Raw genomic sequence first — 17,017 nt, 5'->3', positions numbered from 1 at the left:
TCATGCAGTGATTATAAAATAGAAGTAACTTCTAAAATATGCAATGCAATCTAATTTCTCTCTTTACGCTCCTTGGGATGGGTTTTGTGGAAGAATCACATTTCTTAGCTGGTCACTGAGCCGCTCTTCTGCTCAGATTGACTCACCACAAAGGTGTACTGCTGTGACGACTCGGTCATAAACTCAGGCTTACACTCCCCGACACAGAGCAGCACGGGACCAGATTCTTTGTGAGGTCTCGCCTCCCCCATTTCACACACAATTCTGCCAAAGAAAGCATGAAAGTAAGAAAACAGAATTAGAACATATGTCACCTTCCAGCGCTTGTATGCGCATCTGCCGTTAAACGGCTGCTTTCTAATTTTACGCTGACATTTTCTACTGAAATAAATGAATGCTCCTTGGCAGAGAGCGGGACAGATTAAGCTGCTGTCACACTCCTGCACGACTAACAAATTGTTCCCTACAGCAAGCAGCACATGGCGAATTTCAATTACACGGGGAAAAAGAAAACATGAAAATATAATACTAAGATTTAACTCGGGAAGAAAGGGACATGGTTACAAAGCAATTTATTAGAATTAACTACCAATTTGTTTCTCATTTTGTAATATTCCATCATTTCATACAACAAAGCAATCGCAGACTGGGCAAGTGAACTGAGCAACAGTAAAAAAATACAACCTCATCTCTCAAACAATTCACTCCTGAAGCAATTCATGAAAACAAAACACAACACCACACACATTTCACGGTGTATAGAACCACGCTCAAAGCTTGCTTTTAATTCTAAGGGGGCAAAATTGGCCGCTCGCCCATTTCTCGGCGGTATGTTGTTTCATACCGCCGGGTACCACTGGAGTGGAGTGTGCGCGATTTTCGCCACTTTTTTTTCTGGCGGTAAGCCGATCGGAGCGCAGCGGGCGGAGTGGAGTGCAGCCGGCGGTATGCGGGTGGTGAGTCATTTTCACTCGGGAATCTTCGGGTCCCGAGTTGTGCGCACACGCATGCTGCTGTGAAGCTCCGCCCCCCCCCCCGAGAGAGGCACAGACGAGAATCCCAGAGAGATGACCAGCCCGAGAGCACTGTGCAGGTGATGTGGGGCCGGGGGGGGGGGGGGGGGGAGAGTCGCTGCTGTGGGGGGAGATACCTGTGAAGAGGGAACAGATCGCTATGGGGTCGGGGAGGGAGAGATGGGGGGAGGGAGGGGTGTGGGAGAGACGGGGGGGGGGGGAGAGACGGGGGGGGGGGAAGAGACGGGGGGGTTGGAGAGACGGGGGGGGGGAGGGGTGTGGGAGAGACGGGGGGGGAGGGGTGTGGGAGAGACGGGGGGAGGGGTGTGGGAGAGACGGGGGGGAGGGGGGTGGGAGAGACGGGGGGGAGGGGGGTGGGAGAGACGGGGAGGGGAGGAGGGGTGTGGGAGAGGGGGGGAGGGGGGAGGGGTGTGGGAGAGGCGGGGGTGGGAGAGACGGGGGGGTTAGAGATGGGGGGGGAATGAGAGAGACTGTGGGGGGGGGGCGGGATGAGAGATAAAAACATTTTTACAGGTAAAGATGCATACCACCGACTGAAGATCGGAAGATTGACTTAAAACCAGGGCAGTCTGCAGGATCGGCGGTATGTCGGTGGTAAGTGATCAATTTGGCAATTTTGGGCGGTATGTCAGCGGTGTGCATGCTGCCCGGCAGTATGTGGGCGGTATGTTTCGATCAATTTAGCGATTTTGGGTGGTCCTCGGGCGGTATGTCCACCAATTTCGGACCTAAAGATTTCTTTCTTTAAAATGCTACTGCCTGTCTTAAGCTAGCATAGCACCTCCAGAATGATGAGTATTAAACCATGGGCAAAGAGGAATACAAAGGAATGAATAATATGCATTAAGAGCACATCTTTTGGCAAAAATCCAATAGTGTTTTTAAGTTAATGAAATAAAATTAATGGATGTACAGACAGTTCTTAATTTTGGCACTTTAGTAAAGAGCTAGATTCTGATGAGAGAATGACATAATATTTGCATGAATCGGTGATGTGTTGGTGTCACTGCTGCATTGCACCCATCTTCTAAAATCCCACAAAACTGCTTTTTCAGGGGCGATGCTCGGAATTGGAAATTGCCTTAAGCACGTACCTCATTAACATGGAAATGAAGCATCATTGATGTGGCTTTGCACGAGCCATTGTGCCATCCCTGCTACTGCCAAGCACCAAAATCAGAAAGTTCTCCCATCACAAACCTGACCTTTGCAAATTGAAGGGGGTTTAATCTCTCCCAGCAAGCATGACGACAAAATCAGCATTAAAAATAGAAAGCAGTCTTTTGGCAACATACCATTTGATGTTTTGCAGTGTCAGCCCAGTGGCTCAATGGGCAGCACACTTGTCTCTGAGTCAGAAGGTTGTGGAACTTGAGCACATAAATCTAAGCTGACACTCCCAGTGCAGAGTTGAGGGAATGCTGCACTGCCAGAGGTACTGTCTTTTGGATGAGACATTAAACTGAGGTCTCTCAGGTGGAAGTAAAAGATCTCATGGCACTATTTTGAAGAGCAGGGTGTTCTCCCCTGTGTCATCCCCGGTGTCCTGGCCAATATTTATCCCTCAATCAACATAACAAAAACAGATTATGTGGTCATTATCACATTGCTGTTTGTGGGAGCTTGCTGTGCACAAGTTGGCTGCTGCGTTTCCCACATTACAACGGATGGGCATCGTCCGCATGCCCGACCCAAGACTCCCAAAACAAGTGCTCCTCTCAGAGCTCCCACATAACAAGCGAGCCCCAGGTGAGCAGAGGCAACACTTCAAGGACATCCTCAAAGCCTCCTTGATAAAGTGCAACTTCCCCACCGACACCTGGAAATCCCCACGACTGCTTAAAGTGGAGGAGAAGCTTCCGGGAAGGTGCTGAACACCTCGAGTGTCTTCGCCGGGAGCAAGCAGAGGTCAAGCGCAAACAGTGGAAGGAGCACACGACGTCCCAAGCACCCCACCCACCCATCCCTGCAACCACCGTCTGCCCCACTTGTGACAGAGACTGTAGGTCCCGCACCGGACTAATCAGTCACCTGAGAACTCATTTTTAGTGTGGAAGCAAGTCATCCTTGACTCCGAGGGACTGCCTAAGAAGGAGACAACAGTGATTACACTCCAAAAGTATTTTATTGGCTGTAAAGCGTTTTGAGATGTCTGGTGACTGTGAAAGCTGCTATATAAATGTAAGTCTTTCTTTCCTTTCTCCAAGTTTATATCTATTATAATGAAAATGGGTTGTTGGCAGAGAGGATCATTTTTATTGGGCAAAATAAAGAGACACAATGATGCTCATTCTATTTGGCTAGGTAAGATGAGCATTCAGGCCATCTGCTTAAAAACATTAATAATCAGAAGTGAAATTTAGCAGAAACAAGTTCAAAAATACATAACTAGATTTCCCAGCCATTCACAAGTTGATGTTGGGTTATGGACTTGGTGTTGATTTCCTTGCTCAACGTATCTGAGCAGCAGATGTTTCAAAATTGTCCCCTAGATGTCCATGATTTTACCCCAAGTCTGATACTGAACCCTACCGCTTTGGGCAGAGTTTAATACTTGATTAATAATACCTGCCCTTAAATAAATGTTCTCTCTTTGTCATTTCTTGTCCGTTCTATGCTTTGCTAATGCTATGTTGGAACCAACACATTAAACGCTGGCATCATGTTTGATTTAGTACTGGTGTTAACAGCTGGGAAGAAATGACACGCTGAAAGGGGACATCATTATCCGTGGGCAGGACTTGCTGGGTAGATGGATGAAACAGACTCGATTAAATAAAGCCCTTTCCTGAGATGCTACAATATTGCCAAACCTGGGCAGTTTGTCTCCAGCCGTGGTTCTACCTGTCCACCAATAAATTACTCACTGTGTTACTTAAAATAGTGGTAGAAAGTAATAGTGAGCATGCATTTGTGACAGCGAATGTTAAATTGATTTTATTTATCCAGCAGAAATTCTGCAGGAGATAACAGGCTGGATATACCGCACCAAGTGTTGGCAGAACAATATGGTTCAGCTCATTTATTACTCAGCTTGAGTGTTTCAGACAAAGGTCTGGCAGGGGACCAGCATGTTTCTAAAGGTCAATGTGTAAATGCGCCAGTTGATGTTTAGTCTGGCTGCTTCCTGACAGCTTTAATTTCAAACAATGGAATAATAAATCTTAACAGAGGATAATGTACATCAGGATATGAAATATTGGGAGAAAATTCTCAAAAAAGGTACTGATGGCAAATCTGATGATGCTGCTTTAATGGATATATCGTTCCTGTCACAACATCTGCCAACAATTTCTTAAAAATAGATTCTGAATGAAATACAAGAGATGTACACAGCATTTAATTTATGGCAATAGAAAGATTTTCTCTGTGCACTGTTCAACACATTTAGCGATGAGGAAAGATTGGATAGGCTGGGGTTGTTTTCTTTGGAACAGAGACTTTGATTGAGGTGTATAAAATTATGAGGGGCCGAGATAGAGCGGATAGGAAGGACCTATTTCCCTAGGCAGAGAGGTCAGTAGCTAAGGGGCATAGATTTAAAGTCATTGGTAGAAGGTTGAGAGGGGAGATGAGGAGAACATTTTTCACCCAGAGGGTGGTGGGGGTCTGGAACTCACTGTCTGAAAGGGTGGTAGAGGCAGAAACCCTCATCACATTTAAAAAGTACTTGGATATGCACTTGAAGTGTTGTAACCTACAAGTCTACGGACCAAGAGCTGGAAAGTGAGATTAGACTGGATAGGTCTTTTTCAGCCGGCATAGACACAATGGGTTGAAAGGCCTCCTTCTGTGCTGTAAGTTTGATGAAAATCATAAACCGGTTTCTAAACACCAGGCTTCTAATTTCACCATGCATAATGCACAAAGAAAATCTTCTCCAATATTCCTGCAGTCAATTGAAAAATTAATTATAAGCTAGAAATGACACTGCGCAAAAGCTTCACACTTGCGATCTTTTGCCCACTGTTTTAACAGAGGAGTCAATCCGCAGTTAAAATAATGAGCAGGGGAATATCACACAAGCACTTTTAAGTGTTGGTCTGCCAACAGTAATTTCAAACCTTTAGTGTTTATATTGATCTCGAAATCTTATCTTAGAAAACAAAGAGTTAATTGCTGCTTTTCTTGAATACAAATGTTCATTTGGTTAAGGTTTATTGAGATTCATTTCAGTCCCAAAGGGCATATTCACAGCAGGAAACTACTCTAAACATAATAATAAATCACTTCCCTCATAGGAAACTTATCTTTCTTTGATGGGTAACTCTTACAAAATCAGGCTCCTTGTTTTTTTTTAAAATCCGTTAAGTGTTTAAAATTTTAGCCACTTTTTGGTAACTGTTAGATATTTGATTAATATCTACATATTTAATACTCAAAAAGCCCAGACAGCATTTGTTGTAACTGAACAAGAAATGGATAGCAAAGCTATATACTTGCTTCTCTCTCTCTTTTCTATCTGCACCATCCTACCCAACAGGAGAATACAGCAGTCCACAGGAGTAACCAAGCGCACAAGTACCAGGTAAGATCAATTTTTTTTAAAAATTGAAAATGTTCTCCCCTTTCAATGGCTTTGATTTGTGGTGGATTACAGCTTCATGGACACTGGTAGATTGGCTAAATGGTCTTTATCACGTGTAAGCATTGTTGATGGCTATCGGTAGTCTATTCGGTCAAGGCCAAAATCCAATTTTGTCCTCAGCTACAATTGTGGCATTTCTGTTACTGCACTGGCTAAGATCAGCAAACTCACCAAGGATGATCTTGGGCCTTTCCTGCTCTGTATATCTCAACTGTTCAGTGGATAACCTCAATTAATCATTCGGGACTGAACTCAGCCTATCTGATTATTTTAACAGATTATCTGGTCATTATCGCATTGCTGTTTGTGGGAGCTTGCTGTGCGCAACTGGCTGTCACGTTTCCCACATTGTAACAGTGACTATATTTCAAAAGTACTTCATTGGCGGTAAAGCACTTTGGGACATCAGATGGTTGTGCAAGGCGCTTTATAAATGCAAGTCTCTCTTTCTTTCTCTCTTAATTGGGAATTCAACTTCCTTTTACATATTTTATGTCATTATATAAATTACTGACCTGAATCTATGACTGGATTCAAGAAATAAATTCATTTAAAACAATGCAATTTCCAAAATTAGCAATAACTAAGCTCATATTAAATGCTCCTATAGTTAGCTAGTCCCTCTGTCCCCTTAAACAGTACCAGTGGTATGACAGTCATTGTCTGGTGTGCCACATTCACTTTATAACTTGTTTTTGAAGTGTTGGTTTTGAAAGCTTTAGTTAGAGTTACATTGCAATAGTTAACAAACGTTAGCATAGCATTAAAACGGTTCATTTTTGCTCATTATTAGTTAGAATACTGAACACAACTGATAAAATACATAGGGCTAGAAATGTGGTTAGATAGCACCCCTCATGAGGGTCGGAACAGGGGTGCTAAAGGGTTTGAAGCCGCAAGTGCCGGCATTCGCACCACTCGGCAAATTCAGTGTGCCGGTATGGACAGCGCTGAGGAACGTCGCCCAGTGTGCAATGCCCCCGGTATCGACACAGATACAACATTTGGTTTGCGCTGCACCCGCAGCGCCCCCTAGTGACCCCGCCAGAGAAAGCTGGCGTGCAGAGGAGGTTAAAGGATGGAATGACTGCATGAGGTAAGTGTGGTTGATATTTTTGTTTTTGCACTTTAACTTTAGTTGGGGTGAGTAATGTAAAGAGAATGTTCCTTGTTTTTTGGTTCTGATTTTTTTTTTTGCAGGGAGGCCTCTCTTAGGGCACTACGAAGCCGATTCTTTAGCACGGGATATTCAGTTGCTTACCCGGCCTAGCGCCCTAAGAAAGGTATGGAATGCTTCCGTTCGTGCTCCAATCCACTCTCATGGCGCAACCACTGAATTTTTTGGCTGCCGTCGCTAACCATTTTCTGGCGCTAAATTTAACGACCGCCTGACATGAGAGCCTTAAATACACTTCAACCGAATTTCCAGCCCCTGGAATATTACACATTAAGTGGTAGAATGCCATCTAATTCATTCCTGATAAGAGTTAGATGACTCAAAATAGTAATTGGAAGATTTAGCAAATTTATGAAGTCAAAATTTATACTATAACGGATTGCAAACATAACTTTACAGAGCTTTATCTATGCATTCTCTGCTTTCGCGATGTCCAAGAACGAGATAATCAAAACAAGAGTGGGCCCCCCCATAACGTCAATTACATCATGCTGCAAGGTCGGAAATCAGCAAAACTCTTTTCATTTCTTTCTTGTTAAATTCACAGCAGATGTGTTCATTTTCCAGTTTAGAATAGTTTGGGAAAAACCAACATCCTTTCATCTTGCCCGAATGACATAGCGGTTCCTAAACTCGTGCCCTGATCTGGATTTGATTTTAATACGAGGCATGAGGTAACTGAATTTCGAAGTCAGAGCATTATTGGAGAACCTGGCTGTTCGTCACACAGATCAAGTCAAAGGATATGGTGGGAGATCAGGATGGAAAAGATGCAAGTATTGATAGAATGCAGCAGTTAGAATATCTTATGCTAAATGTCCCGACCATATGAAATATGATGTTCTGGAATATAATCAATCTCAACGTTATTACTGGAAATGTAACCCATGTGTGAAAGGCTATAATGTAGTCTTTCAATGGGTATCCTATTGACCACTCATGATTATAATTTACACCGTTATAATTTACAATAAATCAGGAAATTGGAACAAAATTGTGGCAGTAACTGGGGTTTTAACCACCATTCAGGTTTTCACCACTGCCACAGTACCGAGACGGCTCTCATCAAACTCATAAATGACATCTTATGTGACTGCCACCATGGTAAACTATCCCTCCTCGTCCTTCTTGGCCGGTCTGCAGCCTTTGACATGGTTGACACCACCAGCCTCCTCCAACACCTCTCCACCGTCGTCCAGCTGGGTGGGACTGCCCTTGCCTGGCTCCATTCTTACCTATCCAGTCATAGCCAGAGAATAACCTGCAATGGCTTCTCTTTCCACTCCTGCACTGTTACCTTGGAGGTCCCCCAGGAATCTATCCTTGGACCCCTCCTATTTCTCATTTCCATGCTTCCCCTCCATTACATCATCCGAAAACATAGCGTCAGTTTCTACATGTACGCTGATGGCACCCAGCTCTACCTCACCATCTCTCTCGACTCCTCCATGGTCTCTAAATTATCACATCGACATCCAGTTTGGGATGACCAGGACTTTCCTCCAATTAAATATTAGGAAGACCGAAGCCATTGTCTTCAGTCCCTGCCATAAACTCCATTGCCCTAGCCACCATCCTTCTCCCTGGTCACGGCCTCAGGCTGAACCAGACTGTTTACAATCTTAGTGTTGTATTTGACCCACAGATGAGCTTCTGACCACATATCTGTGCTCACTAAGAGGGCCTACTTCCACCTCTAACATCGCCCGACTCCACCCCTGTCTCAGCTCAACTGCTGCTGAAATCTTCATCCATGTCTTTGTTACCTCTAGACTATTCCAATGCTCTCCTGGTCAGACTCCCATCTTCCAACCTGCATAAATTAAAACTCCTCCAAAACTCTGCTGCCTATATCATAACTCGCACCAAGTCCCGTTCACCCATCAGCCTTGTGCTCGCTGACCTATATTGGCTCCCGGTTGAGCAACAATACAATTTTAAAATTCTCATCCATGTTTACAAATCCCTTCATGGCCTCACCCCCTCCCCATCTCTGTAACCCCCTCCAGCCCTACAACCCTCCGAGATCTCTGCGCTCCTCCAATTCTCGCCTCTTGCGCATCCCTGATTTTAATTGCTCCACCAGTGGCGGCCCATGACTTCAGCTGCCGGGGACCTAAGCTCTGGAATTCCCCCCCTAAGCCTCTGCATCTCTCTACTTCTCTTTCTTTCTTTAAGGCGCTCCTCAAAACCTACCTCTGCTCAAGCTTTTGGTCATCTACCGTAAAATCTCCTTTTGTGGCTTGATGTCAAATTTTGTTTGATAACGCTGCTGTGAAGCCCCTTGGGATGTTTTACCACATTAAAGGAACTATATAAATGCAAGTTGTAGTTGTTGTTTAGATAATACAACAATTGCACATGGGAATGATGAGAACTATAGAGCATAAGATCAAATGTTGAATTTTGGTTGTGGAATACAGTGATAGAAATTTGCAGAACAAAACGCCCGAGCATCTACACCTGAGCAACACAGAATCGATATGCAAAAGAAACAAAACACACAATGATAGTCTTTGAACTGTAGAACCTTATTTCAGTGCTTGATTTTAAATTCTCAGATGTGGCTGGGGACGTATTTACTGCACTGTACAATGCAATTGCCATTGATTTGGTGTGAGCAGGTATGGTAATGTCACAGCTAAGCTTCAGGTACAGCAGCGGTGGCTCAGAAATTTGGAGAAGAAATGTAAGTCCATCACTAAATGAAATTCCAGAAATCTATCGGCACAGACCACAATTCCCTAGGGCTAATGACAATCGTCAATAGAATGCATGGTCCCAATTCCAAACCAGCTCATCACACGGAGAAATCAGAGCGCTCTCACCGACTTCTGATAAGCTCAGAATTTAACCTTGCAGCTTAAACATAGGACAGACACACAAGAGTGGATTTTCATCACCTCCTGGATGGTTATCTGTCCCGCAATTCATAATGGAATGGGTGGTTTCGATAAAGGGTGGGCGACCCATTCAGCTGAATTATGGACCAGGCAGCGCCGATGAAAATCTACCCGAGAGTGTACAATACTGACACAATCAAATTTACTTTTAATTAACTTTTTTTTGGAAAGGTACATAAACAATTTCATTTTGTCCCAATTTAGGAATTTGCTCTCCTCTTTCAGTTTCCAGACACCGTTCCTAGGCTGAGAGATTGGGGGAAGTGATATATTCCCGGGCATCAGCCAGTAACAATTTGGAACTGGCCATAAGAAAGAGACTTCCATTTCTATAGCGCCGTGCACGACCACTGGACGTCTCAAAGTGCTTTACAGCCAATGAATGTACAATGTAGTCACTGTTGTAATGTGGGAAACGCGGCAGCCAATTTGCGCAGAAGCAAACTCCCACAAACAGCAATGTGATAATGACCAGACAAACTGTTTTTGTTATATTGATTGAGGGATAAATATTGGCCAGGACACTGGGGATAGCTCCCTTGCTCTTCTTCAAAATAGTGCCATGGGATCTTTTACGTCCACCTGAGAGGGAAGACGGGGCCTCGGTTTAACGTCTCATCCGAAAGACGGCACTGCACTGGAGTATCAACCTAGATTTACAGACAAGGTGATGGAGAGTGTGGATTGGGGCAATTCACCCTTCAGTATTCCATCTCCTCCTGTGGGAAAGCACAAACCTTTCCTTGGCACTTAAGAGGCCAGGCAACGTTCAACAAAAAAATACCTCCCTCAGTCGATGTTCTTAAAAGTCTAAAAATCAGCACTGCTTAAATATGCATCGCAGTGATTTGAAGGAAAAAAAGTACTTGCAAAAGCTCTCTGGGTCATAGCAACGAAAGTAATTTTTAACATGCAATTTACTGCTAGGTAGGCATTGCAAATTGCTGTCAATGTAAATGTTGAGTGCAAATATTTTCTGAAAGAATATTGTGAATGAGGAAGTTCTTGGAGCCCTGTTTATTTTTTGAATTCTGCTTTATAATAATGTGCAAAAGTTAAAGTAAATCATTCTGTAGAGTTAGTACAAAAATGCCAACTGGCCTATCTCGTCAGTCTCACACAGTTATGATGCCTTATGCATCATGATTAGGACACCCCCTCCCCACTAAGTGCAACTTAATTTCTTGGGAGGGGCGATAAACCCGTATTTTAAAAACACAAGGTCAATTTAGGGGAAAGTATTTGGAAAAGTCCTCTCTCTAGGTGATCAAAATATTATTTGCAATGTTAAATTGTGGCAAGGGAATCCACGTTCAGTGTTTACAAGTCAGCAAATAAAACAGACAGCTGTATTCTTGAAAATATCTGCAATTATAACATACAAATACCACCGTAAACTGGCAGATACCTGCCAGGTACTAGTTTGGACTCGACACCCAGGTCACACTGACACAGTCGTGAACATTGGAGTTGCTCCCTCCCACTGGGGAAAATGCCCCACTATGTTTCAGAACAGTTCAGTTGAACAGAGGCACAGAAAAATGATGTAGACATGTACACTCACTCGAATCCTCACTTGTGGTCCAATAGTGTGGGTCAAAATCCTGGAACAGCACTGTGGGAGTGCCTTCACCACACGGACTGCAGCGGTTCAAGGCGGCGGCTCACCACCACCTTCTCGAGGGCAATTAGGGATGGGCAATAAATGCTGGCCTTGCCAGCGACGCCCACATCCCGTGCACAAATAAAAATAAACAACTGAAGCTCTTGGGTCTTTGCTAACACCACATGGAATTTGAGAAAACAAGAAGAGGAATGGCCAGTGGGGCAGCGGTAGATGGTTCAGAACAAACAAATTTCAGTCAATACTCAGCTGAGTTCTGGAGTCAGGGCAGTGCTGGACTCAATGCCCGGACCCAGTGGTTGTCTACTGACAATTTCAAGTGCTAAGCCATTCCAAAGCATGCCACAGGAACACATGTGTGCAATAATCACAATGTGTGGGATGCTATTTGTGGAAGGTTGGCAAAGCAAAACTTAAAATGCAAGTATTTGAAATTAAATATTTAATCTTGTGTGTGCTGGCAGACACCGAGGGTAAAACTCTGAACTTTGGTTCCCAAGTCTGCTTTGTAAATTCCTCGAATGGCCAACCCAAACAGCTGCCAGGCTGGGCCACTGGATAATTAACCTGGGACGGTGCCGACACTATAAACATGCTCAATCGGACAGGAAGAACGCTTGGACAGAATTTTTTTTTCTGTCAAATTGTAGATTGAACTTACTGTTCAGCAATTATATACCCATCTAACAATGGGATACACTGCACTCCTGCCACACGCACGCTGTTAGCAATGTCCAGGAAATCCAAGCCCAGATTCACTCCACGGATGGTTACCTGTGTCCCCCCTTCCTGTGGCCCGGACACTGGAGTTACCTGAAAAAGGCAAATAAATAAATTCAGAGCCATGGACACAAGTGCTATTTACTTATTCTGACAACTTGTTTAAGGCACCTGAATGGGACGGCTGATCATGTTCGTGTTCAATGTAATTAAAACAAAAAGACACCAAGATAGGCGCGCAGAAATGCAGGGGAAAGGAAAATGCCTACAGGTATCTGCTGAGGATGCATTTACAGACGAGCTCCATTGGAAAGCTTTACTGAAGAATCAAACAGTCCTGACAGTGCTGTGATAAATAGAGCATAGATAACCTATTGTGCTTTAATTTGCTGCAAAGCCAGCATTCTGCTTATCCGCATTGTAGAACTAACAGTTGCCAGGCAACAATAACACACACACACAAAAAATTACAACTGAGATACCAGAGATCTGTGAATTAAAAATGCGGACAGTTAGCCCTCAGGATTACATAGAGCATTTCAGTAATTGGAAAACTAAAATAAAAGAATCTGCTTTTGTTGTGGTGAAGGCGCGGGGGGAGGGGGATGGGGCGAAGGAGGGGGTAGATAAAGCTTTCATCCAATATCAAAACAAAATAAACTATTATTAATGGAAACCTCAATTTACTCAGATGCTGTAATTAAGCATTATGAGATATACAAGTTAAATTAAGATCATGGGAAAGCAGAGAAACTTTTCAAAATGGGGATATATTTTTGTTGTTTGTCTCAGATTGTACAGGCCACCTAGTTTGCAATACTTGTTTTGAGACGGCCCTGCAGTCATGTTGACTTCTTTTGTGCAATGTTGTAATTGTACACAGAGATATTTTGATCACTAACACATCCAGGCAACAGTAACTTCCTGTTACAAATTCTTCCTGTACATTTCTGGCTGGCAAAAGAAACACCTCCGATGGTAAATTTCTATTGAAAATTACAAAATCAGGTTTATCCAGCTGAGCCACACGGGGCAGTTTGCTTGATCAGTGGCCCTGGACTCAATGTTTTCCCCTTCCATCAGCAATGCATTGTGGCTGCGGTATGTACTAGAGGTTGAACCTCCCTTAGCCGGAGCCCTCGGGATCTGGCCTGTTCCGGGTAAGGGATTATTCCAGGCGAGGGGTGGTCACGTTAAATTGGATGGTACAGGTACTGAGCAAGGGGATATCGGGGCTGGCTGGCTTGGGGCTGAGAGTGCGGCAGAGAGATCATGATCATGGGGGGCGGTGGATCGCGGGGTCAGGCCAGCGATTGCGGGAGTGAGCCGCGAGGAAGGACTTCAATTTGTTCATGTCGAAGTTCTGCGTATGCGTCACCCGGTGGCCGGGAATGCTTCTGGACAAGGGGTGGTTCTGGATAAGGGAGTTCTGGATAAGGGAGGTTCAACCTGTACCTTCAGAATGCAGCGCAGCAGGACACCAAAGTAAATTTGACAGAACCTCCCTCTCCTGGAACCTCCATCTCCCAAGAAGGACAAGAGCCTCAATGCCTCATGGATGCATCATCACCTCCAAGTTCCCTTCTAAGTCACACATCATCCTGACATGAAGGTAAATTGCCACTGGGTCTGTATCCTGGAATTCTTGACCCAACATCATTATAGGAGAACCATCAGTACAAGGACTGCAGCAGTTCAAGGCAGCCAATCACCACCACCTTGCCCAGACAACCAAGTCTCTGCAGTAAGTATGGCCTTGTAAGCATCATCCATATTCCGAGAACAAATACAAAAACATACTTCAAATGAAATTGCACTGTGTAATATTGTTAGCAATGTCATACAAATACACAATGAGGAATCAAGTTATTCGAAATGACTTAACCCATTCATCAAAATAATAGAAGAATTTCATAATATTACACAGCACAATTTCAATCCATGTACATTTTATGTCAAATGATACTTTGATTTAATAGAGTTCTCTCCTTTGCGTAGTTCTTTGATGCTGTATTCATTTTCTGCATTCTACTTGATCCAATTTCAGATGTTTTAGCACAATATAACTGTTATATATGCAACCCTATGTAACCAGTATTCTACCACCACCACCAGAGGGCATATCTGTCGGGAGTCCCAAGTGATCCCAGCATCCCTTAGGAGCACTGTATATAAGCTGGCCTCCCATACTATACCAACACTCTGGAGTTAGAATAAAGAGACTAAGGTCACACTCACTCACGTCTGCAGTACTCAATCACATGACTTTATTATGGACGTAACAATAACTTTCTTTACTCTTCGGATTTGCTCACTTTTGAAATATTCTTCTTCCAGGCACCTGTGAAGATGTTTGCTCAATTGTCTAATGAGTATCAGAATTCTGCATTACGATGTGATGAGCAGTGTATATCATCTGCTTTCTCAGGAATGCGGCTCAAATGTTCCAAACTGAGTTGAACCCTTTTATTGGTAAGCTGTTCTCCGCAAAGTCAGTCAGTGTCTTAGAGCAGCGCATTTAACTGCGGCACTGAAAGGAGAAAGGTTAAAAGATCTGGGATTAGAAAATACTGAATGTATGAAAAAGGTGCTCTGGGGAATGGAACAAATGTCACTTTCCAAGTGCACTGCTCCAAGCTGGAATTCACTAGCGCTCTGCAACCCATGGGTCACAACACAGGGGAGATGACTGCATTTGTAAGTAACGTGTTGAAATTTACTCAAGTTCTCTCTTAATTAGGATCATGCCTGACTTCTTCTTGAATTATGTTGGCCCAGAAATTCCGTCCTCCTGGGTCCGTATGCAGTGTGTACGGACCCGGGAAGGCAGCGCAAAAGCCGGTTTTCAGCGCGTAATGTGCATGCGCTGAAAACCGGCTTTTCCGATCTATCGAGCTGGACTTTGACAGATCGCACGCAACTCCACATCCAGGACATTTGCAAGGGCAAGATTGCGGTATTTACCCATCCAGCGGATGTCCTGAAAACTCTTGCGCCAGATAAAAGCAGGCGCATAGCCTACTCTTACATGCGTTAGACTTTTAAAATACACAAAAACATTATAAAATAAAATTTAAGAAACATCTTTTATTGTTAAAAACCCTCCCCACTTAGTAAGTTTATTTTAAACTATAATTTAAAAAACTTTTAAAAAAAAAACCAGAAAAATATTTATTTTTTTATAATACATAAATAACTAATTTAAATTAATAAAAATAAGCGGTGTATTTTTTCTATTTTTTATTTGTGTTTTGGGTGTTGGGGTGGGGGGGGCGGTTTCTCAATCATAATAATAACTCCAACTTATGGAGTTCCTATTATGATGAATGAATATATACTTTGAGGATTGGCTGCCCAAGAACCATGTGACTGCAGCTCCAGCCCTGCGGACGTCATGAGGTGCACACGCTCCGACGCGCAGTGAGGAGGCCTCAAGACCAGGAACTCGCGTGGACGCAGCAGGGACAGGTAGGTGCGTATCTTTTTAAAACTTTTTTACCCGATCACCCACCGGGATTTCTGGGCCATTAACTTCCAGTAAACCATTTCTCCCAAATCGATGGACTATCGGAAAACTACTCCATGTCCAAGATATAACAATCAAGATTTTCCAATCGCCATTATCTTAAGGCAGCTGTTAACCTATTGAAAATAAATGAGTTAACTGCAGCATTAAAGTATCTTTTATTAGACCAATCTGAAAGATCGAGATTATACATTTTCGGCCAAGCTTCCTTCATGAGAATCTTCAGAAGCCGCAGAATCCAGTTATTAAGCAAGTGATATTGTGCTTGAAACACTGTGTTCATACATAGAGAAAAAATTGAAAGTTAAGAAATAATTGTATTACTCTGACCATGAAAGCTAATTGTTTTTATGTTTCAGAGATCAGATTGAAATATGTCTTTCCAGTTTGTTGTTATGCAATTTTGCTTCTCTTCACTTCACATGTGCCATATAGTCCAGGATATAGACCTCATCAACTCAATGTTTGATATACGATGTGCTTGAACAGTGGGACTCACCCACCAACACAACTTTCCCGAACTCAAATTAGGCAAGGCCAGCAAAAAAAAATTATCAGCCGAGAAATTGGATTCAGGCAAAAACAACGGATGCCGGAGGGTCCAATGTGGTGCATGCGCACTCAATCGCAGCTAGACGCATTGCTTAGGGCGCTCTGTAGTCATCCAAGGCACCCGCGTGAAACAGGCCTTTGGCCCACTGCCTACTTAAGGCCCATTTCAGATACTGGATCGTGACTGGGCCTCAGCATGTATTGTGCATGCAGCAGTCGGCTTTCTCAGGCAAACAGTAACCATTAATGGCTGCCACCAAAACAGTCATGTAAAAACAATTTATTTATCTGAATATGGAGTCAGAAGGTGTCCTCCTCCTGGATCCAATAACAACTTGTATTTATATAGCGCCTTTAACGTAGTGAAACGTCCCAAGGAGCTTCACAGGAGTATTATGCGATAAAAATTTGACACCGAGCCGCACAAGTAGAAATTAGCGCAGGTGACCAAAAGCTTGGAAAAAGATATGTTTTAAGGAGCGTCTTGAAGGAGGAAAGAGCAATAGAGAGGCGGAGAGGTTTAGGCAGGGAATTCCAGAGATTAGGGCCTAGGCAACTGAAGGCACGTCCACCAATAGTTCAGCGATTACGATCAGGGATGCTCAAGAGGGCAGAATTAGAGGGGCGCAGACATTTCGGGGGGGGGGGGGGGGGTTGTGAGGCTGGAGGAGATTACAGAGATAGGGAGGGGCAAGGCCATGGCGGGATTAAACGAGGAGGATTAAAACATTAAGCCACCTTCCTCCTGATCTACCTTCCTCCCGGTTTAATGGTAGGTCCGGTGCCCCCACTGACCCATCTTCATCTCCTTAATCTTTCGGATGAGATGTTAAACCAAGGCCTGTCCAATATTTATCCCTCAATCAACATAACAAAAAAAAAAGAGATGTCGT

At 43.6% G+C, this 17,017-nt stretch overlaps 1 protein-coding gene across 4 annotated transcripts in view; it reads right to left on the bottom strand.

Annotated features, from left to right (window-relative positions):
• plxna2 (plexin A2) overlaps positions 1-17,017 on the bottom strand; it is a 513,884-nt gene that overhangs the window by 148,283 nt on the left and 348,584 nt on the right. For all 4 annotated transcript variants that reach the window (XM_070859435.1, XM_070859436.1, XM_070859433.1 and 1 more), the window contains 2 exons: positions 11,988-12,139; positions 147-264 (listed from right to left, as the gene is read on the bottom strand). In XM_070859435.1, the coding sequence (XP_070715536.1) occupies positions 147-264; positions 11,988-12,139 (270 nt within the window). The remainder of the gene's footprint in view (positions 1-146; positions 265-11,987; positions 12,140-17,017) is intronic.

This window comes from Pristiophorus japonicus, chromosome 17 (genome assembly GCF_044704955.1).
Source record: "Pristiophorus japonicus isolate sPriJap1 chromosome 17, sPriJap1.hap1, whole genome shotgun sequence".
Lineage (NCBI taxonomy): Eukaryota > Metazoa > Chordata > Chondrichthyes > Pristiophoridae > Pristiophorus > Pristiophorus japonicus.
The sequence above is the reverse complement of the archived record's forward strand: the minus strand, read 5'-3'. Positions and strand labels throughout refer to the sequence as shown.